This window comes from Alligator sinensis, unplaced genomic scaffold (assembly GCF_000455745.1).
Source record: "Alligator sinensis unplaced genomic scaffold, ASM45574v1 scaffold737_1, whole genome shotgun sequence".
NCBI lineage: Eukaryota > Metazoa > Chordata > Crocodylia > Alligatoridae > Alligator > Alligator sinensis.
This window is the reverse complement of record NW_005841930.1, coordinates 2626596-2653715: the sequence shown is the minus strand read 5'-3', so window position 1 is coordinate 2653715 and position 27120 is coordinate 2626596. Positions and strand designations below refer to the sequence as shown.

The following is a 27120-nucleotide window of genomic DNA, read 5'->3' as shown; positions in this document are numbered from 1 at the left end:
GGATCGTGGAGGACCCAAGGCGGCAATTGGCCAGTTTCTCCCAGAGGCGATCATGGGACACCAGATCGAAGGCTTTTTTGAAGTCAAGATATATGACATCAATCTCTTCTCCCTTGTCCAGGTGATAGGTCACCTGGTCGTAGAAGGAAATGAGATTGGTCAAGCAAGACCTACCCGCAACAAACCCGTGCTGGCTATCCCTTAAGATGTTGGCGTCGGCCAGTCCATTAAGGATGGCCTCTTTAATAAACTTTTCTAAGATCTTCCCCGGGATAGAAGTCAGGCTGATGGGCCTATAGTTAGCCGGATCCACTTTCCTCCCTTTCTTGAAGATAGGCACCACATTGGCCTTCTTCCAGTCTTCGGGCACTACACCAGAGCTCCAAGAGTTTTCAAAGATCCGTGCTAGAGGCTGGGCTATGATGCTCGCCAGCTCCTTGAGTACCCTGGGGTGAAGATTGTCAGGGCCGGCTGACTTGAAGGTATCCAGCTTCTCACGATGTTCCTTCAGAAAGTCAGCATTAATGGAGGGCAGGGGATCACCCTCACCCGGACTTCCCTGTCCCATAGCGGGCATGGGCGTCCCATGGGATGCAAAGTACCTATTTAATAGGTTGTCTTTTTCCTGGGCGTCAGTTGTCAGTTGCTCCATCTGGTTAAGCAGGTGTCCAATGTTGCCCCTGCTTTTCCTCCGGCTCCCCACATATCTGAAAAAGGACTTTTTATTGTCCTTGATGCTCAAAGCTAGCTGGAGTTCAGTTGCAGCCTTGGCTTTCCTGGTCTGCTCCCTACAGGACCGGACCAGTGCCGAATAATCCTCCTTGGAGGCGACTCCCATCCTCCATCCTTTGTAGGCCTTTCTTTTTAGCCTTAGAAGGTCTGCTAGGTCCCTGGAGAGCCAGGGGGGCTGCTGTGCCCTCTTGCTGCCTTTCCTCCGAGATGGAATAGACTTAGTTTGTGCATTGAGGATCGCTCCCTTGAGGAGCAACCACTCTTCTTGAACTCCCTGTGGTCACAGTCCCTTAGGGCCTCACTAACAAGCCTCCTGAGCTCTATTTTATAATATAGCATATTATTAAGTAACTAAGCTGACTAAATTGACTATAATTGAGATCTTTGTTCTGAAAGTAATAACAATTTCTTCAGTGTTTAATACCCAGTGTGTAAAGGATGTAAGCAAAGGATAATAATAATTACTGCATGAATACAAGGTACCTTGAAGAACACCAGATAACACAATCTCACTCTGTGGAAAATATTTAAACTTAGAGTAGACTGTTTTCTAGTTTTGATAGTCCTTTCCTCGCTTGTAATTCATTGTATACTTCAAATATGTTCCTATCACAAATATATTGTAAAACATTATTGCCTTGTTACATCTTGATAGTAAAAAACAGTTGAGCTTATTAAGTTTCTATCATATTAGAATGTAGTATTTTTGATTAACAATCTTCTGGGATCTATTCTCATATTCACAGAAAGTTTTTACAGGCTCCAAGTTTTTTTTTAAAGCAGCAGTAATATTTTAATCAGTTAAATTATCTGTACAGTTTAACTGATAGAAGGCATTATTTTATCCCATAATGATCATATTTTACCTGAATCCAAGATTACTCTGAATTTAAGATGAACAGCCAAAAATTTAGATTGTAGATATGGAAAATTAATAAGTTTGTTATACATTTTTCATGTCTAGAAATTAAATTCTCCCCCCATAACCCTCCGTCCCCACTGGGATGAGCAGCAACAGCAGAGCAGGCAGCAGAGGAGTTAAGTGTCAAGATCCTGCCCCTTGCCACCTGTCCCCTGCTCCCTCCCGTGATGCCTGGACACCCCATGTCTGCCCCTGTAGTGCTTGTACCCCCTCTACCCACCCCCACCCATCTGCTCATCCCAGTGCCTGCCCTCCTTCACCTACCCCTGTGTACCACCCCCTGATGCCTGCCCCTCCCACCCCCACACGCCTGTACCCCTGGGCACCTCCTCCCCACCAACTTGCCTCCCCACTGCCTGCCCCTCCCCACAGAGCTTCCACCATGCACTGCCTCCCCCTTGCTGCTTACTCCCTTACCTTTCTCCACCAACACCTTGCAGCTCTGACACCTGCTGGGGCCCAATCCAGCAAGGGCAGGGAACATGAAGCACGTTGCCTCCAGCCCCACCCCAGCCACACAGAAGCAGCAGCTCTGTGCTCCCTGACTAGACTGGGACCCCAGCAGGTGCCAGGGCTGCAAGGGGAAGGTAAGAGGAAGCAGGGAATACAGGCTTTGTGGGGCTGTGACTGTGACTGTGACTCCAACTCTGACCCTGGCCTTAGAGTCAGAGCATCAGCTGCTGCTTCCCCCTCCAGCGTGTACTCAAATCCAATACAAGGGGCTGTTCCCCCGTCTCCGTCGACCCCAGCATGTTGAATGGGGGGATAAAACCTCATCTTTGATTCAAGTAAATACAGTATTACATTTCCTTGCAGACAGAAATGAAAATCACTCTCCTGTGACTGAAGCTCTTCAAGGTGAATTCTGCATATTCTCAGACAGTGAGACCTGTGTCTGTTAGAATAGCCTTGCATCCTGTCCTCACTGTTCCTGCCCCAACACTGACATGTCTTCTGCCTCCCCATGCGTCTGACCTGCAGACCACCCAAGGCCCAGCAAGCTCCACTGGCCAACATACGGCAACATCATATTATGTAACCTTCAAGCTTATTTAGGAAATGTATAGATATACCACTTCCCTTCGTAGTAACTTACCAATGGCCTTCGTGTAATGCCTGGCACCAAGTAACAGTTCTGGAGCTCTGTACCAGAATGTCACCACGACTGGATCCAAATCTGCTAATGGTTTTAGAGGTGAATTGAACAATCTGGCAAAACCCATGTCAGCTGGAAAATGAATATTAAGACTCTTATTTGACTGTATATAATGGATCATAAAATAACAAGAAAAGTGCTGCTATTGTGTTATCTCTTTATTAGTGGAAAATATGACCTAGTGAACACTGACCATTACATAATCACAGTTAACTAGATACCTAATTGAATTTCTTCAAATAACCCTGGCCCCAATTCATCACTAAACACTTGGAATAAATTTGTCCCATTTAAGTGGCTTCATCATGGAACTATAATACAGTACACAAAACTGTAGTACAGTACTACTATTGTCCAAATGAGCTCTGGAAATTATGCAAGAGACAAGGATTTCTTACCAACTATCAGACCAGTTATGGTTTTATTGGACCAACTAGTTGGAATAATGTTAGACAAACTTTCAAATGCAAGAAATTCTTCATCGGTTCTCTGATTACAGGAAGCCAGAAACTGCTCAGGGTAATTTTCTTGCCCCAATTAAGTTTATGCCCATAAAACTAAAATGTACTTTCCCCTTCCCCTTTTTAGTGAATTAACTGCTTTTGAAAGCTTCTCACCCGAGAGCTCTTGTGACTGATAGCTATTTATCTATGGAACGAGACTAGAATTATCACAGTATAAACTTCCTTAATACTAACTTGGAGAAATCATTTCAAGAGGCAAGAAGTTAGACCAGTCAGTGCCTTGACAAAGCATTACCCACTGACTTCGACTAGCTCTAAGAGTAAGAAGACTTTAAAAGTAAGAAGATTGAAAAATCGGCCACTAAATTCTGTCATAAGCAATGAATGCCAGTTAAAGGATATTGTTACAGAGATAAATTTGGAATGCAATCAACTTGCATAACTCAAAAATGATACAATAGTACTAAAGATAAGAAGTTATCTAGACACATACTTGTTAATAATGATGAAAAACACGAGGAAGGAATTAAAAGTGTGAATTCTGAATAAACACTCCAAGGTGTGGACTGCTTGGACCCCGATTGTATTCTATATTTTATTCTATATGCCCAGAGCATGCAGGCTGTAGATTGTGGCTCTGCCCCAGCTCTGGACCATGCTGTTACCGTGCAAGGAGTTGGGGCAAAGCCACAACCCGCTACCTGCATGCCCCTGCCTGGAGCATGTAGGCTGCAGATTGGTCCTGGCTCCAGATCACATTGTCACCCCTACAACATCCCAGCCTAGCTCCAGAGCAGCTCCCTGCCCTGCTGTGCACCCTGCCAGCACTGCTGGGGCCGGTCTCTACAGAAACCCTGGCCCCATGCTAGCACAGCGCAGCTGCTGCTGGAGTCTCCACAGAAACCGGCCCCAGCCACCTGGGCAGGGGTGGCTGGGAAACGGAGACCACTGCTAGCCAGATCTAGCCCGCAAGCCAGACTTTGCCCACCCCACCCTACATAGTGAAACTGACTTAACTAATTTTAACTAATTTAACATAATTATTTCTCTGCAGTTCTTTAAAATATCAAACATTTTAAAGTACTTTTCTAGAAACTGCCTACACAATAAAGTCAAACATTGTTAAATTCAGCAATTTGGAATGCAGAGTGCCAGACTATACTAAGCAAGACATTTTTCTAGTCAAGTAAACTATTGTATTTTCTCACATACCACATCCCCCCAAATAGGACATGCACTTCGCTCAATAGATCATCGAGTCCGACCCCCTGCATAAGCAGGGAAGAGTGCTGGGTCTAGATGACCCCAGCTAGATGCTTATCTAACCTCCTCTTGAAGACCCCCAGGGTAGGGGAGAGCACCACCTCCCTTGGGAGCCCGTTCCAGACCTTGGCCACTCTAACTGTGAAGGAGTTCTTCCTAATGTCCAGTCTAAATCTGCTCTCTGCTAGCTTGTGGCCATTATTTCTTGTAATCCCGGGGGGCGACTTGGTGAATAAAACCTCACCAATTCCCTTCTGTGCCCCTGTGATGAACTTGTGTCAGAGTAAGTCCTCCTGGAAACAGTGTCCAGAAAGCGTGGCATCCCAGGAGACAAGTCTGAGTGAGGCAACAAGACTAGGCCCCAGACCCTTGCAAAAGCACTGGCAAAACTAACTTCTTCACTGCAAATAGCCCTTACATAACCTCCAGTAAATAGTATTGTTGTTTCCATACAATAAGCCTCATGATACTACAGACCACATGCAACAGCTAAGCCAGTTCAATTGCAGCTAACAGTTACTGCAGCTGTGAAATGTTAAGATGGGACTCTGCCCCTTCTTGCTGGGACAGAGAAGTCCCATTTTGGGAGCCATTAGAGCACTGTTTCTGTATGTTTCTATTCAACCTTACTTCTATTCCTGCAAAGAAAACAAACAAACAAACAAACAAAAAAACCCCAGCTTTTCTGCTTAAGACAGCCCCAGTTTTGGAGAACTGGTTTTGAGGGAAAAGGTGAATGTGGTATGTGAGTAAATGCAGTACCTCCAACTGTCACCAGTGCTAAAAAGTTTCATAATAGTTGCAGGAATTCCTAGGTTGGATGGTATTAATAAGGTAATGGGTAGACAATTTATTCACCCTATGGTATTGTGCATGATTTATCCTGTGGTAGGTGAAAGCAAAACTCTAATAGCTTAGCCCTCAATCCTTTCACTTACCTCAGGACAAGTTACCAGTCACCTTGAAGTAGCCAGTTAAGCTGCATGTACCTTAACATGCCCATAGGGAAATTTCTATTTGTGTGCAGGCAGTCAATTGCAGATTTGTGCTGAAGAATCAAAATGTTTATAGCTCCTGCATTTTATCTCATCTAATGGACCTACAGGTGCCATTATTATTCATATACATGTCTACACTATTTTTTTGAAAACTGCCAACCTCTTAAGACTCATTGACAGAGGTCCACAGTTTGTCATGTTGCATACAGATTCCTTTAAAAATAACATGGATTTTACTTTACATTATGTCAAATAATATTTTTAATTATATGTTGCACAGCTAATGAAAGCATTATTGAAAAGCATTACCTATTTTGACTCTTCCTCTTTCAGGACCTTCTCCCATTACCAGAATGTTTGCTGGTTTCTGGAAAACAAAAAGGAGAAATTCAATTGACCAATACCGCATGATGAATACCCACCAGAAATCTCCCCCTCCCGAATACTTTTACCAGACACCATCTACAAGTATAGCGCGATCAACCTCTGTCAATACCTGAAAATAAGGATCAGGTCCCAGCCTTGGGACTAAAAAAACCAAGGCTAAATGTCTAGCTTCGTATGTAGTCAATGGGGAAACATGGGATACCTCCAAAAGACAATTGAGAAAACTCAGATGCTGAGCACGGAGCCATGCACAAGTGACCATGAGGAAACACTAAACTGGAGAATGTGTCTGAGGTCCAGCCCCAGCTGACTCAGGGTTATAGGAATCACCATCCACCCAGTCAGAATGGCCAAGTGCAATGCATCTAACCGACAGGATACATCTAATTTTCAGCCTAATTACCTAGTTGTCGGAACATTCACCCGGGACGTGCGAGACCAGGGTTCTGGGCTCTCCTCAGCCTGAGGTGATTCAAACTTATGTCTTCCATTTCTCAGCAGTGCCCTAACCACCTGGCTACATAATATTCTGGGTCAGGGTGCTCTCCATACCACTTGTCAAAGCTGGACTTTTTTTTTTGTTTGTTTGTGTTGGATTTAGGCACCCATAATATGCTAAGTACTCCTGTAGGTGCATACAGTGCCCCTCTGGATCCCACTCTATCCCTGCAGGTTATGTGACTGCATGAGATTTTCTCAAAGTGATTTAGCAGAGGATGCAATCATCAGGAAGGGTGTCAATTTTAGCCCACAGTTATTTGCCTAAAAATAAAGCATGGGCTTTTCAGTAATCTAAAAGATGGCAAATACAATGTTTGATCTGTGGTCACACACAAAGCCAGTTCTTTCACCTGGATTGGAATATGCCATTTAAAAGGGCAAACTTCTGCTTTAAATATAAAATGGGCAATAGCAAACACTGTCTAAGTTCAAAGCATCTGAGAAGTTGAAGTATACAGTACAGTAGATGTATAAAGACAGTTATTATGTAGGTATATTCAAAGTAGCTATCTCAAATGGAAAAGATGCGGAGCACTGAATATCATTTATTATATATCTGTATATTAGCAGCACATACTAAATAAACTGCTATCACAAGCTGATACCAGAAGCAAACATTGGGTTTCTAGTGGAGATCAGGCCCAACTTTACTTCAAACTCCTAAATAATTTCATAAAGTGCTAAAATAATGTTTCTAGCAAGTCAGCAGGATGTTGGTAGTATCACATAATCTGCAGTTTGTGGCAATATAATACAAGGCTCCAATTCAAAAGCGTGTCCAAAGAGCACATTGGTCTAACTATCAAGGCAAAACTTGCGTGGTTCAGTGATTAATGGAAGATCCCTTGAAAAAAATGTCTTAGCAAAAGAGTCATTAGAAAATATGTCACTTTTACTGTATTTAGTATTTAATCCTTTTCATCTCTGTGCATCTACAGTGTAAACATTCTTAAAGCATCACAACTGCAGAGTGCTCTAACCAAAGTACAGCATTAGCTAGATAATGATTCTTATTTAGCCTCTGACAAAGACAAAAATACAAAAGCATGTTAAGCAATTTTCTTTAGGGCAAATTGTCACCTCTTAGGCCGCGCCCAGACAAGAGAGAATGTCACAGAATTGATACTGTCCCAGAAAATTAAGTGAATTCATTCAGGAACCCTTCACCATCTGAACTGTTAGCCTAAGCACTAGACAACAGTCTAGCCACTGACTAGGTGGCATCTAGTTCGTAGGCATCACTGTGGATAAGCAGAAATGCCTACGGGGCCAATCTGGATTTTGCACCAATTGCCTGACCAAAGGATCTTACTGTTGCATACAATATTACTAAACACTTCTGCAGATCTTCATATGTAAGCTATGAAATAGATCAATATTTCAGTATGAAAAGTGATGCTGTAAAAAGAATATTGTAAGGTTCTATTTTTATTGTCTTCAAATGCTTCCGAGTAAATTTGTCCTGTTTATAAACAAAGAGATTTGCAATATAAGAGCCAGCCTCACAGATTCAACCTGGTATCCAAAGGTGAAGCCTCATCTTTTACAGCTCACCTTTCAAATCACAGCAATAAAAATCTGAAACTGGATCAAGAATGCAATCCAACTCTTCCTCCTAGAAATGTATGAGGTCTTTAATGGCAGTGTCACTAACGGAGGCATAACAGAATTCAAAAGAGGAAGCAGCTCTGTTGGTCACCATAATACTGCTCTAGTAAAATATGAAACATCTTAAACAAGAAAGATGCAAAATTCAACATCCTGCTTACCACCAGACACCTCTGAGGTAAATAAACTACTCCAACTTTTATCTGAGCCTAATTTGCATAAAATGAACTTTTCCACCCAGGAGAATTTATACCATCCTCCAGCTCTCTTGTGCAGGATAACGTTTCATTTCTACCTGGGAAAAATTTTACAATCTTTGCATTCTCCTTTCCCTGAGGAAGGGTGTGTGCACCCAAAAGCTTGCAAACAGAGAATTGTTTTTGCAACTATTCTAGTTGGTCTAATAAAAGATATCGCCTCCATCATACTGACCAATTTCCACAACTATTTATTTTTGGAAAGCATTACAAAGGAATTTATAGCCTTTGGCAAAACACCTATATTGATCTTTACTAATATAACATGCGGGGAATAATAAAGCAAGTTAGGAACACAACAACCTAGAGAAGCCCGACATCAGGTTAAGGGCTAAAGATGGCCCAAAGAAGTAGTGTATTTTAGGCTAGATTTCAAAAGATCATGGCTATCCTTGCATTAAATTGGTTTCAGTGGGAGGCTCAATGTGCAGAGAAAAATCCAAAGCAACTAACAGCTCTACATCAGCCAGGAAGATAGGGGAAGAATAGGAAAATCCATTACAGCACACAGCTAGCTGAACTAAGGGGCTTCTGTGGGGAAGCTACAGCTAAAAAAAAAAAAGCTAATGTGAGACTTAAGAATGCAAAACTTCTTCTGAATTAACTCTCTCTGTGTAGATACTCTTGTTCTACACTAAGCATGCCTTTTTGTAGTTTAGCTAAATCCAATTCTAAAGTTGACAAAAAAAAAAATCATGGTGTGGAATAATAATGGTTGCGCACACATGTTCAAATGATTCGGGAGAATTCTTCCAAGTTTGTTCTCCTGGTAGAAAAACTTACGTGGAGATGCCTGAACAGACATTCACATGCTGAGCCCTAAAAAGAAGAGAGTTTGCAGTGCTGACACCATGCAGCCCAGTGTGCTCTACATGCTCCCTCAGTCTGCCTAGGGACAGAATGGCAGCAGTGTACATAACAGCCCTAATGGGGTGACCCAGACTGCTAATTTGTCATCTTGTGCCTCTCTGCAGCACAATGTGGGATTGCTAAGGATGTGTGTTCTTCTCCCTCCTTAGCTGGACTGCAGGGTCCAGCAAGTAATATGCTGTCTCCTGGGAGGGGAGAAGGGAGGTGGAGCAAAGCACCCTGAGATGCTGAAGGACTGTACTGTGTACAGATATTTGCGCTCTCAGGACAAATTCTCCCAGGAGTGATTTAATCCGGGTTGTTCCCAAGTTATTTTTCTCCTGGAGCAGCCATTTTTACTCTGGGAGAAAAATCCTAAACATTTGTACACTTGTGATTTCTTCTGAGAAACTGAAGGTCTGTATGAGGCCAGCGCTAACATGAGGAACTTGTGTGGAATATTCGCTGAAAGTTATTTCCTCATATACAGACCATAAACACAAATGTAACCACAGAAAACAAGAGCTGAGATAGGAGGTGGAGAAAAGGAGGAGGAGATGCCAACAGAACAATGAACTGTATTCTGGTAAGCAGTGACTCTTGGTTTACTAGTCACAGAGGACAAGCAAGCCAAAAAAGTCACAAAGATGACTGAATAGCTGGAGTATGGTGCAGTATTTAAATAGCTTAATGTTTAGTTTATCTAAAAGAGACTGAGGTGACTTGACTATAGTGTATAAATTCATTTATGGGGGGAAAGTATTCATTATTAAATGACTCTGGGACAATGAGAAAAGCATAAAAAGAGTAAGTGGCTGGAAGCTGAAGTTGAACAATAAGGAATAAATGACAAACTTAACAACAAAGTGATTATGCAAGAGGAAAAACTTTTAAGCCAGCTGGTGGATTCTCCATCTCTTGGCATCTTCATATCAAAGTGAAAGACCTTTCTTGAAGCTGTTTTAGTTGAGCACTAGTTGTTTAGCACATATAGAAATAAAATGTTGAGATTTAATGACAGAAGTTTAGTCTGGACTATGAAACTAAAATTTTAACATAAAATAAAAAACAAACAAAAAGAAACAGAAAAAGGCCAGGACTGACCTTAGGTGAATTTTTATCCCCACATCCACAATATATTCTACATATCCATCCTTTTACAATTTTCTGAAAATGTTATTGTATCATTTTACGTAGGAATTTTCTATTACATAAAAACTGTCTACATGATATGAGCAGTTGTATATGATAAGTCCAGAAACTACCAAAGAAGAATCAAGAGAGAAAGATATAGAAAGAATATTTTAGGCTACCTAGGAGTTATAGTCAGCCAGATGCTAGTCTCTTGGGACTTTATTTCAGTGTCAGACAGTATCTCCATTAATTCTCCTTTAGGGAACTGTTGTTTCTAAGAGATGAAACGTACATATAAGGAAGAAGAATATGCTAAACTTGTTTCTAGATGTGCACAATATTTGACTGCCTCAAACTATTTTGTCTCGATATGGCCTCTCTTATATAAAAGACACTGGATTTGACATGATTTGGTCGGGTTATGAGGCAGCTGAAAAAACCAGGATAAAGTAGCAGTTATTAAAAAGGGGAAGGAGGGAGATTAAAAAAACCAAACACATAAGATTGTAGGCAGATGACTATTAAGAAACAGGTATAGGCAATACCATAATTGTTGAAATAGGTCTTGCAGTTATTTATATGATGAAGAAAGGATCATTCTAGGTCAGAGACTATGTCAAGGGCTGTGCTGCCCATGGCATACAAGAGACCAGAAACAAAGAAATACATTAAAGAAATCATGGACATCTCTTCCCTAAAAGGGTGGTATTTCATTCAAAGGAAAAAAAGACATGCTACAGAATGCTCCATTCTGAATCATTTAACAAACTTCTTAATAAAAGATGATGCAACTCTATAATAATGTCAACACTTATGACCCAGATACATGTCAATTAAACACTCTATGCTTCCCTAAAACTCTCCCCTTACTGAGAACACAAAATGCCAGCTGTGAAACAAAGTGATACTGCTAGGTTTGCACAGGTTTGGTTGCTATAGAAACAGCAAAACAGTAAGAACTGGAAGTCTCACATTTAAGTTATAAGCTGTAAAAAAGAACAGACAAAGCCCTGCTGAGAAATGTGTTTGAGGCTTGATTGCCCAAAAAACAATTACACAAAGAATGAGGTCAAAAGCAACAAACTGGAGAGAAAATTTGAAACATCTGCAGCAAGGGGTGTAGATGCTGATATAATTTGGCAAGTTCTTTACAAGAAGTTAGTGTAAATTATACTGTTTTCTTTGCTTTGATGGGTGGACTAGGAAAGTAAGGAAATTAATCGATTTCAGGGTGGAAGCTGGAAATTCTGAAGTAGTAGATGTGTCTTTAAATAATAAAACCATTTGAAATACAAACATGAATGCCACTCCATAACAATTAGCGTTAAGTGGGTCAATGTGCCTCCTGTCAAGTCTGTAATGTGGTTGCAGCTGGAGGGGAAAAAAAAGAAGAAAAAAAAAAATCAACAAAAAGGAACAAAAGTAAAACCATCAACAGCTTTGCAAAAGCGTAACAAAACTAATTCGTTTCATAATAGGAACGGCCAAACAACAATGGATAGTAGAGTACTAGTTTTAATAGCTATTACTGTTCTTATATTTCAATACACTGGTGGCAACTCTTTAGAGATTTGGTCCAGAATTATATTCCTATAAGAAAGCCTCCATAGGGTTATGTAGCTTTCCATCAACTATTCCTCATTGTTTTTAAACAAATGTTTCCTTATTGGACTGTACCAACAGACAAAGAACCGAAATAAGGAGTTTTCTATTGTAAACAACAATGTAGTTGCTCTCTAAATGAAAGGTCCTTTCCCAAATTCTGAAATTATCAAGATTATTGGGGCTTTGCAAGTCTTGGTTATTTACTGGGTAAAGTGCTCTTAGGTAGCACAGAGTTTTTCAGCTCTGGATTCTTAAGAAAAAAGTGAAAATAATTGTGGTAATATCAACCTGGCCTTTACTATACAAGTTCTCAAGGCCATTAGCTTGCATGGCATAGTTCTGCCTATTGGCAGCATGCCCAAAGAGGCCCATGGTCAGGATTTAGGTGTATATGCAGATTTATTTTTAGAAATGTGCACATAGCTTCCCTGAACTACCCCAAATCCCCTTTATTGCTTCCCCACCATGACAAATACATTTATGCAGTAAAGCAGAAGCCTGTAAATGGCTTTCCATCAGAAGTTCAAAGCTCAAATCCACTTTCAATTAAAAATGAGTACTTTCTTTTTAGGTAGAGTAGGTATGCTACCATGCCAAGTTTTACAGCAAATCATCAAGGTTATTAATGAAGTAATTCAGTAACAAATGACTCTCTAAATCTTTCATGAAGCATTCCTACCTTATAAATCACTTTTCGGGCTCTTTTCTTAACTCTTTTCACTATATTAAATTATGATAAAAGGTAGCCCACCATCCCATTTTTAGAAAAATGTTTGGTCGAGGTCTTTCTGGAAATAAAGTATCCGAGAACAAGACATTATCTTTAATGTATTCTTCACATTTGTCTTCTTGTACTCCTATCATATTGCAACCTTAAAAGCCTAACAGCTGTGATTTTATAATATCATTTTCTTCTCTCCTTCATTAAATTATTAGTTTCAAGGTCTTTCCTCTCACCACTGTGAATCAGCTCTATATTTTTAATTATATTCTCTGTTCAGATTTCCAATTCCTCTAGTTTTTGTATTATTTCTTTATTTTTCTGGTATTAACATCATCTCTCAGTGTGGTACTGTTTACTGATTCCATCATCCTGCTGCTTACCACTTCTTCTACATCAATCTTTCTGAAAGTATTTTTACAAGGAACCATCCCAATGTAACAGGTCAGTACAAGTACATGATTTATGTAGCTTTCCTACATTTTAAGAGTGGAACACATTTAACAATATTTGGAAGCTATTCAATTGCATTTTAAATTTGTCCAAATTTAAACAGAAAAAAAGTAAGGAGGCCAAAATGGTTATGCAAAAATGTGACAAGTAGTACTGTGCAAAGCTTTTAAAACTAAATTATCCAATAAGGCGGCAAATGAAGAAAGTTATAAAAAATAGAAGCAAGCTAATAAAGGACACTATTAGATTGGAAGGTCTAACTTCACAATTTCTAATTTTGGTTTATAGTGAAAATGGAAATTAAGATAAATAGGGATGCACAGAAATGTAAAGTTGAGAGCTGTCAGATTTATCTTTTAACAGATGTACATGTTTCAAAATTCCATGTTTATTTGATGTTTTCAGAGCACCATCAGCTCTGGCCACAAAGAATGTTTCAATCACATTCAAAAGAAACAGCCCAACCTATGCCCCTTCTTCCATTTTATAACAAAGGCAGCATTTTGTCTCATCCCTTATCAAGTCAAACATTTACCCCCCTTGCTCTCTGCACTGATAGTTTCAAGTGAAATTCACACAACTAATTCATCTCTTCATCTTATGGTGTACATCTGCATTTTAGACCAAAGGAACTATTGCAAAATCTCTCAGACATAAATATAGAATAAATATTCAACTGTGAGCTGGCTGTGGTGACTGCTGGTGTTGCAGATTAAACGTTTTACTTCTCTATCGTTCAAAAATGCTGGATTAAAAAAGAAGAATATCAGATATCCATTATTCTGGAGACGTGAAATTTCAATTGTAACTTCAAGTACAGAGGCTGGCCACAAACTGAGACAGATAATATTTAGTACTTACCCAAAGTAATCAACATCCTGAATAGGATAGGAGATAAGTAAAATACTTCTGCTGGAAATTTAGCAGTTAATGTTTTTGAATAGCATCTTTGGCTGTTGCCAAGAGGCGCTTGAGTAAAAGAATGTAGCTTTCATGTCAAAGCTTGATAACATAGGTATACTGTTACATTTAAAAGTAATACAGAATCTCTCCTCATACTGGAAGTAAGGTGAAGGGAAGCAGCAACACTAAGCATATGCTTACATTTCAATAAACAGCATGAGTATGTAAATAAAAAATATCTAGTTTAGCCAGCCCAGATTTACATGGGCTTCAGCACAGACTAAACTCTACAAATTTAGCAAAAATCAGAAATAGTGGGGGAAAAAAAGAATAATCAGTGTAGAGGAGGTGAAAGGAGGTAAGAATCCAGTGAATTCAGTGATAAAGAACCAAAAAAAGACTTTATCATAGCAAGGACATTTTTTTCTGAAGAACAGAGATCTCGTGAATTTTTAAGATATATAAGGATTATTATCCTCCCTTAGCACACCGTTTTGCTATTTTTTTCAGATAGGGATGCTGAGTTAACTGAAAAATTGTTGCAAAAATAAACTCAAGGTGGTGTCAGGACTCAAAGCAGGCCCAGAAGACTGGTTGTTTCACTCAAATCAGTAACAACATGGTCAAGACAATAGAATCACACATGCACACACGCAGAGAATTCCATAACATTTGACACAATTTATATGCAGCATGCCATGAAACATTTTCTATCCCAAAGTATTTCATTGGTGCCAATTCTGTAACCATGTCTTTGATTTTATAATGTTAACTGGTGTTTTGTGGACAGCAAAGAAGAAAACAAAAAAGAAAGTGAGAAATTAATGGAAATTAAAAAAGCACGATAACATTGTTTTAATAAAATATTTTTTAAAAATCAGAACGTTTTTAAAGCAAAGTATTTGTTTATTGCTTAACATAGCTGTTTAAAGTAATGTATTCATTTTATCTCTGGGGTTCTCAACACATCACAATCGATTCTAATAGACTTCTCATTAAGCTATTCAGTACTCAGTCACTTAGAGGCTGGTTCTATCTGCCCCTGCAGAAGATGTTCTGTACCTGAGAAGAGGGGGAGAAGAGGATTGCTTTGCCCCTGCTATGGAGCTCAAAGAAGTGCAGGGAGTTTTTCCCCACTCCCTCAAGGGCACCGAGTATCTTAAGGGGGTGAGACTCTATTGCTCCATCTCCTAAGCTGCACAGAAGTATAAAGGGAGTTGGAGTGCAAAACTCTACAACTCTTGGTTCAGAGATGATACCTTTTATTAGACCAACTAAGAAATTGCAACAACAAAAATATTTTCTGCAAGCTTTCTGGGCCCCACACCCTTCCTCAGATTCAGGGAAAACTGAAGATGGTAAAAAGTCCCCATAGGTAGAAAATAAGCTTTGTTTTTTGCATAGAGGAAGCTGAAGGTGGAAGTCTGTTCCTCTGGGTTCATGAGAGTGTTTGAGTTGCTCTTCGATGTGAAGATCAGGCAGGATTCCTTCCCTGGTGGTGTCAGATGGCAGAAAGGCAGGGAGGTGTAGAAACCTTTCTTGTTGAGTAATGAAGTTTAAATCCAAAATTGGCTAAAATTCGGCAACTTAAAGGGAGTTGGTGCACTTGTTAAAAGCTGTAGTAATAAGGTCACAGGCCTTTCTTGTGTAAGAGCTCCAGGAGACATTCTGCTGCACCATACCTTGGGGTATGGTGACCAAATCAGGGTAGCTCTAGCCTACTCCTTCCCAGATATCATGCCTAAATTGCCCTTATGCTGAATAGCCCTCTGGCTGCCAATATACTGAAAATGGACTTACAGCTGTATATTCTTAAAACAGTGTTTTGTTATGCTCTAGAAGTCCTGTAATCGCCTTTTGTTTAAAGGGAAAAAGCTGAGAGACAACAGGTCTGATAAAACACTAACATACAATGCAATTGTCTGAGATGTTTTGAGGGTAGAACCTGACAGTGGCAGCAAATGAGATAAAAGTATTCAAATGGAAGTGATTTACACCTGTTTTCCACTGGTGGGACTTTTCCTTATTAAAGTTGCTGTGTTTTCAATTCTGTGCCTAGAGAATTAGGGATCATAACTATCATGTCTGCTATTTTCAACTGGTTCAATAAATTCAAAATTGTCAACTTCTGATATTTGTTGTATACAGTATTCTGCCTATTCCCCATAGTTGGGTGGAACTATTAGCAGGAAGATGAATCCTCTAACCCAGTGGTGCTCAACCTTTTCAGGACCAGATGGGCAGTACCAAGTTAATCTGCAAGCCGGATCTGGACAGTGGTACTGATACAGTGCTCAGGATAGGCCAGGCAGGCACCATCTGGCTGTGCAGAAGGGAGGGGGGGCAGGCCAGCCCCAATGTGGCCCCACAGAGTAAAGGCACCTAAACACAGCACGGCAGGGAGGATGGGGGCATGTCGTGGCCTCAACCCGCCCTTCTAGGGGAAGGGGGCAGGCCCATCCCTGATCCAGGTGGCAGGGAAGGGCATGGCCCGGCTTCAACCAGCTGCACAGGGTTTGGGGTTTGGGAATTTGCCAGAAAGGAAAGTGGTGCATTAATGGCCACTGCTCCCCCACTGCCAAAATTTCCAGACACGGGGGAGCCCCACTAGCCAGATGCAATGGCTCTGCAAGCCGCATTTGGCCTGCAACCTGCAGGTTGAGCACCCCTCTTGTAGCCAAATCAAAGTACAAATGGCTGCAAATGAAATGCAAGGTAGTAATGATTGAATGTGAATGCCACGAAATGTTAGCTTCACTTTAGGAGACAGCTCGGTTATAAAAATTCTGATACCTCATTCTCCTGGGAGTTTAAGTCAAGAAAAATAACAAAGCTTTTCAAACTGCAATAAATAATAGTAGCAACAAAACAGAGACAATATTGACTAATTTTGTTCAAAAACCTGGTTCTGCCTGCATGGTTTAGATTGACTGAATTAGGTTGTAATATTAAATCTTTTACTGGAAATCTTAAAGGAAAACACTGAGGAAAAATATGACCCATCTATTTATAGCGTTGTTACTTTACAGAAAATTTGTCTTGAGTACCTGCCTCTGTGCCTACCAACAGATTTAGGAATACCCTCAGGGAGTATGCACTATGGAATCAGATCAGCCATTTAATTTTTTAGGTACAATATGTTGTTAGGATTAAGTAAAATTTTAATATATCAATTATTCCTGATGCATTTTAATAATCAATTAATTACTTCTAATGATCTTGGAAAGTTTACTGGTTCACTGAGATTTTCAAGATGCATGGAACAAACCTACTTCATGAATATGGGTGCAATACTGCTCCACTTTCTTCATGTGCAGCTTTCCTAAACCCAAATCCTGAGAATCCTTTTAAGCACTCAATCACTACTGTTGTGTAGAAGGAACATGCTAACATATGTACAGTAAATTACCCTGAAAAATTGTAGCTAGTTTAGCTAGACCTGGGCAGGCAATTATTTTGGCCTACAGGCCACACAGGCAGTCCTGGGGGCCAGTTAGCACCACCCCCACTGCCAACAGCCTGGAGCCCATGCACCCTGCGGCTCCTCCCCATCATCACAAACAGTGCACAGCCCTGGCCCTGGCCGGTCCTGCACTCATGCTGGACTCGCCCCGGCTGAAGCAAACCAGCAGGAACCCGCATGCACAGCCCTGACCCTGGCCTGCCCTGAGCCTGCTCCGGACCTCTTGCCCATGCTGGATAGTGGCAGCAGCAGGGCAGATGCTGCTGCTCGGTGTTGGGGGGAAACACAGTCCCTCCCCCATCACCTCTGTCAAGCCCTTTCTGCTGCAGCTGCCTGGAGCCCACACCCCACACTATAAACCAATATATACAAAAACCCTAAGGAAAATTATACTTATGTCCACAAAACCAGCAACCATTACGAACACATAAAAAAACCCCTGCAATCTATTATCAGGTCCTCCAATGCAACCATACGTGCTCTGCGGACAATACTCGTGACACCTACCTCACCAGTCTTGAAAGTGCCTTTACCCAGCACGAACAGCCTGGCAGAGAAATACACTGCATCTCTGAACAAGCCACCCAAATACGCAGCAATAACCTACTACAATACAAAAAACAAAACCCAGTGATCTCACACTGCTGGTTGTCACATACTACCCACACGAGAACCTAAAAGATGAGTTAATGACAGCGTATACTCAGGGCATCTGATTTTGAGAGAGATATTCCCAAGCACTCCCTTCCCCCTCCTCAGCTCCATACTTTAAAATAATCTCTAAACCTTGCCCAACTCATCATTAGAAGCAAACACCCCACTGATTAAAAGGCATCAACTGGGGTACAATCCTGCCAGCACATCTCCACTGCTACCATACTCAACACCTCACCTCCCATGATGAAACCATTAGAATCCACACATCCAACACATATTGACAGGGACCTACCGAATTTGTGGCAGAAGTGGGGTGCTCAGCAGCTCCTTTAATTTTGCAAGTTCTCACACGCACCCCACTCCTCCATGCTGATTGGCAGAGAGGCCCCACCACTCACAGCTCCTCACTCACTCCTGATCAGCAGGGAGTCAAAAAGTGCCATTTTAAATATAGTACCATTTTTGCCTTCCTACCGGTCAGCAGCAACCAGCAGAGCTGATGGGGCCCCTCGGCCAATCTGAGATGGGAGGCAAGAATGGCACCATATTTAAAACTGAAGTTTTCGCCTCCCTGCCGATCAGAGCAAGTGGCAAGGCCCCTCTGCCAATCAGCGGCGTTTGGGGGGGGGGGTAGCGCCACCACACAGAGGAACCTGCAAGATTAAAGGAGTGGCCATGCACCCCACTTCCACCAAGAATGTGGTAGGTCCCTACATATTGATCACAGGATATGATATATCTCATCCAATGCACGAAATGCTCTCTTGGAAACTATGTGGGTAAAACTAGACAAAGACTATACTCCTGAATGAAGAATCACTGAAAAAAGATAAAGGATAGAGAGAGACACAATTACCATTAGGAGACTGTTTTACAGGACAATCCTTCCAACCTGACCAACCTGGGAACAAATATTCATAACTTCCTGGATACTAAAAACCAAGGTATAAATGGCTTTATGACTCATTCCAACCTACCAGCCATCTCATTAACCTCTCTGCATTCCATAGATAATAACAGCCCTTTTCTCTTTTGTGTGGTCTTGTTTTTCAACATATGGGAAATGAAGTTGACAGGATAACCTAGTTTTTAGAAGCTTCTTCTGATCACCTCTCTTTGGATGTGGACACATGTATATTAGCATCCAAAAGGGGAGCATTTCAAAAGGGTGGAACCTATTCCATTCTAATTGGGGGTAAGCTGGGAGTGATACAAACGAAGATGCAGCAAAACTATTGCAATTTTTTTTTTAACACTGGACGAAGCAGTGTTAAAATTGGAGCTATTTTTACCTCATTTGTTAGAGTTCCTGGATTGTCTGCATGTAACAGTTAGAACCTAGCTGCTACCCTATTGAAACGGCTCCAAACATGCATGTGCCCACACCCTTTGCTCCTACTTCATAGTCATTCTACATTTTTTCACAAATGACTTCTTTCACATTTACATAGAGTTAACACAAACCATTGCTTTTCCCCCATTATTTAGCTTAGCCTGGGTCCGCTTCATTCCCAGACCTCAAGAAGGGTGCTTTGTGCCCAAGAGCTTGTCTAGCATCTCTCCCCTCCCAATTATATAATTGGTCCATTAAAGGAAAAATTGCAAATAAAATTAAATAAAATCTTGTCTCTTGTACATTTCCTGGATTATCAAAGCTTGACTAATACCCCAAACCCTTTAAATAATTCAAACATTTACCATTAGCTACTTAGTTACAGCACTGTGTTATCTGAAATACTGAAGTGTTTACCTGGACTTAGGTCCCTACATATTGGACTTAGAAAAGGAAAATATTTCAGCTTCTCAGATATCACCGTGGATATACAAACTTGATAAATGTTGACTTTTTAAAGACTTATGTTTTTACATATAATAGCCATTACTTTCTAGTTTGATATTACATGAATTAGTGCTTTGAAATCACCAATCAGAGCAAATGGCAATAATGGGAAAAAGGACCAAGGCTGGCCTTAGGTGCCTTTGGAGCCAAGCATGGGGAAAATTTATTTCCACCCTCAACTATCCACTTGGCTTCCTGTCTCTGACCCAGGAAAACCCTTCTCAGTCCTTAGTGTGTGTCATTTACTTTTCCTAAATGCACATCTCCTCTTTCTACTAATTTTTTGGTAATCATTGTCTCAAACAGGTCTCAAAATCCTTTGCACAATCTTTACCAAAGTTTTTTAAAAGCATGATGTGGAAACCAAGACAAAGGTAATCTAAAACATATGGAGAGAATAGGTAAAGGTATTGAATTCCAATTTTAAGAGACTTGTGGTCCCATGTCCTTCACTTAGTAGTAATCATGGTTATCGGGGAATAAGACAGTTGCTTGGTGCTACATTTTTCAAGGGTATTTAGGCACCTAACTTACTGTTTTAGTGGGAATTAAGCACCTGTATACCTTTAAAAATTTTGACAATAAAGTTTTCATGTTGCACCTTAGTTCTTGAAATAACTGCATTTTCCCTCTCAGAAATACCTGCTTCAGTGAAAAAAGGTAGCCTGTGTACCAGTACTTACTTTAAAAGACCTCTCATGTGAAAAGGAAGTGCTGATCTTTAGTCACATATATAGAAACTTGAAAAATATTCAACATCTTTGTCAGTCCCCTAATGCTTGGCATGTATACATTTCACTTAATAAACATACAACAGTATACTTTTTAGTATTTTCTCTCATGTTTCTATTGTGTGGTCTGGCCAGCATATTTTACCTATTTTGAACTGCATTAAGAAATGGAAAATTAAAATAAAATAATGGTCTGCATATCTCAGTATAAGGACTGTTTTAACTAATTTAGTAAATCCACACACGATACTCAAATATTGGAGCAATCTCCTTTTATTCAGGACAGTAATGTGTCCAGCCCTGATATATATATTCCCAAAGTCAATGGATGACTGATGCAATGAAATCTTTTAAACTTCATAATTAATGCATGGATGACTCCATAATGTTTATGGTAGCTTTCCAAAGGTTAAAAGTTAAAATAACATGTGTAAGACAAGATAGCAAGAACAAAAATACTGAGCGTGTTTCAAATAGACGTTTTAAGTGCTCCTAGAAAAGACTGAGGCTACAAAAATACAAACTCCATGGTAGACAGTAAAGGTTAATTCCTTTGGATCCTGCTCATCTAATCTGAACTATTTTCTTAAGATCCAGAGGAAAAATAAGTCTGTAAAAGGAAGGATGGGGGCAGCAGGATACAACAGAAGAGCAAGGGAGAGAGCAGGGAACAACCAGGACAAAAAAAAAAAAAAAAATACAGAGGCACACAGCTGGTTCTCCTAGAAATCTCTCCCCCAGGTTGTTGATTAAATGTGTCCTATATAGCTCCCCACACCCCCTTTTGCAAGAAGCCATACAACTGACTAGACATGGGAAAGTAGTTCTGTAAGTCACGGCTACTACAATGAGCTAATAATCATGGATTCATCAGTTATTTGGAAAATGGCAGGCAATGAAAACTTAAGCACTTCATGGAAGATGTTGGTTAGGTAATAGAGCTATATAATCCCTTACACTGATTAAATCCTCCTCACATTTTTATTATGTTCATGTCTGAATCATATGCCTGATTAAAGTAACTTGAAAACATCAACTTATGAGGCATCCAAATCTTTACCTGGTGGTATTCCTCAGTTCCTACCTTCTTTCCTTGGCCTTCTCATGTATTCTATTAGGTTTCTTCCTCCCCCAATTTATACTGCTTTGTGTCTTTGCCCCATTCCTCATTACCATTCGAATGAGGGAGGTATAAAACATTTTTTTTCTAGTTGTGTTATATTTATATTTTAGATATTTACTGTAATGTGCTGTTACAAGAATACTGTTCTGGATTCTGCTAGTTCATTTCTAAGGTTTTTTTACTTAGATTTCAGTTTCTATTCTTTGTTTTGCTATCTTTTAACTAATTTACATTTTAATGTAGTCAGAATTAATATAAATCGCCAATTGGCAGCAGGAGTTATTCTAACTATTGGCAACAGGAATTATTCTAACATAGGGAGCTCCAATGCTCTAACAGAAAAGAACAGTTACCTACCTTACAGTAACTCTGGCTCTTTGAGATGTTTTGTTCATATGGATTTCATGGTTGGTATGCATGCGCCAATAGAGGTGCACCAATACATCTGTCTGATATCAGATAGGAATGGATATAAAGAAAACTGACTATATCGGAAATCGGCCTGATTAAAGGACTCCCCAATGATTAGCTCCCCGGTAAGGGATGCAGGGTTGGGCACTGCCCAGTGGCCCTGGAAGGGCACGGCCATCTTTGACCCTGAGGAGGGCCTGGCAGGCCCAGGTCTGGCACAGGGCCAAAACTGGGCCAAGGATTAGGGGCGAGTGGCAGGAGGCCCCTGTAAACTGCAGCACACATGGCGATTGATGGAGCAGTGGCCCACCGAGAGGCCATAAGGGCATGGAGCCAAGAGTTGGAGTGGCGACGCAATAGCTCTCATGGTTGGCGAGTGGACTGGGGTGTAGGGGAGGCAGAGCCCCAGGACCACCCGCATCGACCCCGTGAGTATTACTGTCCCCAGGCCAGGGTAGAGACACCACTAGACCCCTCCTTCCAATAACGGATCCATCAAGACGTGGCAGGCGAGTCGGGGGCCTGGCCCAGGGAGTGGGGAAATACAGTACCAACAGAGGGCATTACACCTACACATCCATTTGCCTCTCTCACCCAACACAAGAGAATAAAGAATTGAGTGGACCAACACCATTTTTTCATCACAGAGACGCACATGAGGCTGCCAGAGCGCATCAATTTCCGTGCTCCAGCAGACTCGATTAATCAAGTCTGCTCTGATGCGCTAGATTGCCAGCACATCACAGCAGGCTCCACACATGTGTACAAGCCCATAGATTTTATTTTGTACAAAACCTTTCCCGTAAATTATCTCAAATGTTCTTTATGAGAATGGGTATAGGTTATAGCCATAGATTCATAGATTCTAGGGTCAGAAGGGACCTCAATGGATCATCGAGTCTGACCCCCTGCCCATGGCAGGAAAAAGTGCTGGGGTCATGTGACCCCAGCCAGGTGCTTGTCCAGTCTCTTCTTGAAGACCCCCCAAGGTAGGAGAGAGCACCACCGCCCTTGGAAGCCCTTTCCAGATTCTGACAACCCTAACCATGAAGAAGTTCTTTCTGATATCCATCCTAAAACTACATTATCAGCTTGTGGCTGTTGTTCCTGGTTATTCCAAAGGGCTCTCTGGTAAACAGAGCATCTCCTATTCCCTGCTACTCCCCACTCACCCCAACCCCTGGTGAATTTATGTACAAGATCCCTCCTCAGCCGTCTCTTGCAGAGGCTGAAAAGGTCCAGGTCTCTCAGCCTTTCCTCACAGGGCCTTCCCTGCAGGCCTCTAACCATATGAGTGGCCCTCCTTTGGACCTTCTCAAGGTTGTCCACATCCCTCTTAAATTGTGGCACCCAGAGCTGGATGCAGTAGTCCAGCTGCGGCCTGCAACAAGTAGATGACATCTGATCTAAGGACATAGGCAGACAAGGTTCCTTGGATAAATCTGATAACTTTTCTTAGACCAACTCAAATAGTTGGAAAAATTCTTCTTTGCAAGCTTTTGGGTATAAACACCCTTTGTCAGGCTAAGGAAGCATTTGCAGTTGGTGTGCGCTCTTCCTGGATGGAATGAGTAGTAAAGAAGTCAGAGGCTGGGATGCATGCCAAAAAGCCAGTCAGAGAAGATGTTAATTGATGAGTCAATGGGTGAGACACAGGCTGGTGGGGGGAGGTGGAGGGGAATGAATGGGGCTGGTAAATAGTGGAGAGATACCTGAGGAGTCAGATGTTAGGCAGGTTATAATGTGTTATAAATCCAATGTCTATATTTAGTCCATGATTTTTTATATTCAGAAGGTTGGACCAAAATACCACATGTAAATGCAGAATGCATTAGTTTAACATATTGTAAATAAAATTGATTATTTGTAATGTCAACAACAGAAGAGGAAAAATTAAGAAGTACAGGGAAGGAAGAAGATGCGTTAAAGTAAAATCTGGTAGTACTGGAAGACTGTTTCAGGGGCCAGGATTTTCAGAGAGATTATTATAGACACAAGTGCAAATAAGATTAAGGGAAGAAGCAGAGGAGAAGGCTGTTTCAGAAATACTGAATGAGTCAGAAGGAGTTCTAAAGAGAATCATAGGCTTAAGCAAGTCTCTGAGAAGAGCTTTAAAATAACTGTGACAGTCCTGAATTGAATTGTGAAGTGTGGTAGGGAGATTAGTAGAGCTGCATAAAGAGCGCAGTGAATTGGTTTATACATGTAACACGGTATGGAATACCATCGTGCACTTGACAGAAGCTACAAAGTTTAGAAACCGCGAGGCAAAATAAAGAGCTATGAAAAGAGAGAGAGAGGAGTGTTTTGGGACAGACTGAAGCAAGACAATATACTAAAGAGGTGGCAAGAGGCAGATTAACAGGTACAAGGGAAGAGGAGCAGAGATTGCAAGCAAATGAAAGGTTTGTCAAGTAAAGAAAATGGAGGAGAGAGGTATGATTAAGAAATTTCTTCTTGCCAAACAGAAAAATCTAAGCTAGTTCGGAACTACTTACAATTTCCTCTCCATTAAAAACTGGTATACATGCTGAAAGTGGAATAACTTGGGCAGGCATGCTATCTTACAGTGACTATATCTCAGGTATTGGACACATGGGCTGCATTCAGATGAGCATGGACATTTGGTTCCCCAGGGAACACCTGTACCATGTGTGCTTTGGCATGCAAGTTATCCCGGGGGCAGTAGGGGAGAGGCTGGGGCCAGCACTGTCCTGGCCCCAGCAACCTTACCTGAGGTCCTGGGGACCTCCTGGGGTTGCAGCAGTGGTGATCCTGCTGGGCAGAGCCTGGCTGGCAGCCACAACATGGCTCTGGGCAGCCAGGCTCTGATTTTCAACGGCGTACGCTGCTCATGTGTGCGCTGCTCCATTTTTTTCCCCTCCATGGGTTTTTTCTGTGGGATACGCAAAGAAAACTCATGGGAAAAAAAATGGACCAGTGCATGCATAGGCAGCATGCCCTTGCAGCATGGAGAACACCTAACTGTGTGGTATGTGGCACTGCAGATGTGTTTGCAGCGCAACATACTACATGGCCACGCTCACCTGGATGCGCCCATGGGATTTAGTACTGAAGCGCAGGGCCAGACTTTCCAAAGGTGCTTAAACATGCAGATAAACCCCAATGGGATGTTTAAAAATATGTAAACAGGTTAGGAGCCTAGCTACCATTCCTGAAGGCTAATCAGAGGAGTTAGGTGTCTAATGTACTTAGACACTTTGAGGGCGGGGGCAAGGGCAGGCGCTGCCAAGCTGGGGCAGGGCGTGGGACAGAGCCATGACTCCTCAGTGGGGAAGGGGGCAGGTCCCACGGCTGCTCGCACCCTGAGAGAGCATGGGGGGGGAGGGGGTCTGTGCCCCCAGATCTGAGCAGGGCAGGGCAGGCAAGTTGCAGCTGCAGGCTGGAGCCAGGGCTATGCCGGGCTCTTCTCGGCAGGGGCTGGGCTCGGGGTGGGGGCTGCAGCCACACCTAATTTTGCCGTAGCGCTGCTCCCAGCACCACTGTGCACCCAGTGCAGCTTTGGCTCTTCCTGGTGTGTGGGTGCAGGTGAGGCATTGAGTTGGGACTGTGCCAGGCACGCGGTAGCAGCGACACTGGGAGCGGGGCTATGGCAAAATTTGGGGTGGCTGCAGCCCCCTCAATAGCCCCTGCCAAGAAGAGTCCGGCGCAGGCCCAGCTCCAGCCTGCAGCCTCAGCTTGCCTGCCCCACCCTGTGCTGAACCAGAGGCGCACACCCCTCCCCATGCCCTCCCAGGGCGCAAGCAGCGGCAGCCCCCCCCCCCCCCCAGGAGCTCTGGCTCCATTGCACACCCTGCTCTGACTGGGCGGTGCCTGCCCCTGCCCCCATCCTCACTGCAGGGGGTGTTGATCTGTCCCCCCACACCCCTTCCCTCCCCCTCTCCTTCCACCACAATGGACTTACCAGCTGCACACAGCTCTGCTCCTTGCTGCCCAAGTGCTGTGCTGTGGCTGCACGCACGCATGCACGAGCATTTATCAGCCAAATTATTGGCCGCATCAGGCAGATTTCCAATACAGCCAATTTTCTTTAAATTGGTACTGATCCAATATCGGACCAATGTATCGGTGCACCTCTACTGTTCATCTTAAATTCTGCATTTGGCACAGGGGCAACCACTGTGTTAAGAGACGGATGGGATGGAGGCTTTAAAAACTATTTATTCATTCAAAAGCAGAGTTAGTACTCTTGATCATAAAAACTGTTACAACAATGAGACTTTTAGTTTACAAGGTATGGGCTAGCTGTAAGTAGATCCCAACATAATAAAAAGGGATTATTTTTATTGCATGCTTATGGTAGTAGTAGAGTATTTTTCCTTTACTAGGGGATAAATATGGGTTAGAGAAGACTGGTTACATCTACACATACATTAATACATTTAAGTTAATGCGCATTAAAGTACCTCCAGGCACCTATACACAAGCACAGAGGCTGATCCCATGCACTGGAATTCCAGCGCATCAGAGGAGACTCAACCAGAGTCTGTTGGAGTGTGGCAATTTTTTTTGTGCCCAAATATACAATATTTTCTTATATACCACACTGCCTCAAATAAGAGTGAGGCCCTAAGGGACCACGACCCCAGGGAGAGGGGAGTTCAAGAAGAGTGGTTGTTCCTCAAGGGAGCGATCCTCAATGCACAAACTAAGTCTATTCCATCTCAGAGGAAAGGCAGCAAGAGGGCACAGCAGCCCCCCTGGCTCTCCAGGGACCTAGCAGACCTCCTCAGGCTAAAAAGAAAGGCCTACAACGGATGGAGGATGGGAGTCACCTCCAAGGAGGATTATTCTGCACTGGTCCGGTCCTGTAGGGAGCATACCAGGAAAGCCAAAGCTGCAACTGAACTCCAACTAGCTTCGAGCATCAAGGACAATAAAAAGTCCTTTTTCAGATATGTGGGGAGCCGGAGGAAAAGCA

The 27120-nt window shown here is 42.1% G+C and overlaps 1 protein-coding gene and 1 long non-coding RNA gene across 6 annotated transcripts in view; one reads left to right on the top strand and one right to left on the bottom strand.

Annotated features, from left to right (window-relative positions):
• The window catches only part of LOC112549565, a 21889-nt gene extending 19145 nt beyond the window's left edge, over positions 1-2744 (top strand). The window contains exon 3 of the long non-coding RNA XR_003093026.1: positions 2471-2744. This is a non-coding gene — a long non-coding RNA (uncharacterized LOC112549565). The remainder of the gene's footprint in view (positions 1-2470) is intronic.
• The window catches only part of CDK19 (cyclin dependent kinase 19), a 226640-nt gene that overhangs the window by 65630 nt on the left and 133890 nt on the right, over positions 1-27120 (bottom strand). For 4 of the 5 annotated variants that reach the window (XM_025198850.1, XM_025198845.1, XM_025198848.1 and 1 more), the window contains exons 6-7: positions 5845-5902; positions 2751-2882 (exon numbers count right to left, since the gene is read on the bottom strand). In XM_025198850.1, coding sequence (XP_025054635.1) covers positions 2751-2882; positions 5845-5902 — 190 coding nt within the window. The remainder of the gene's footprint in view (positions 1-2750; positions 2883-5844; positions 5903-27120) is intronic. The other variant, XM_025198849.1, reaches the window with a different exon arrangement.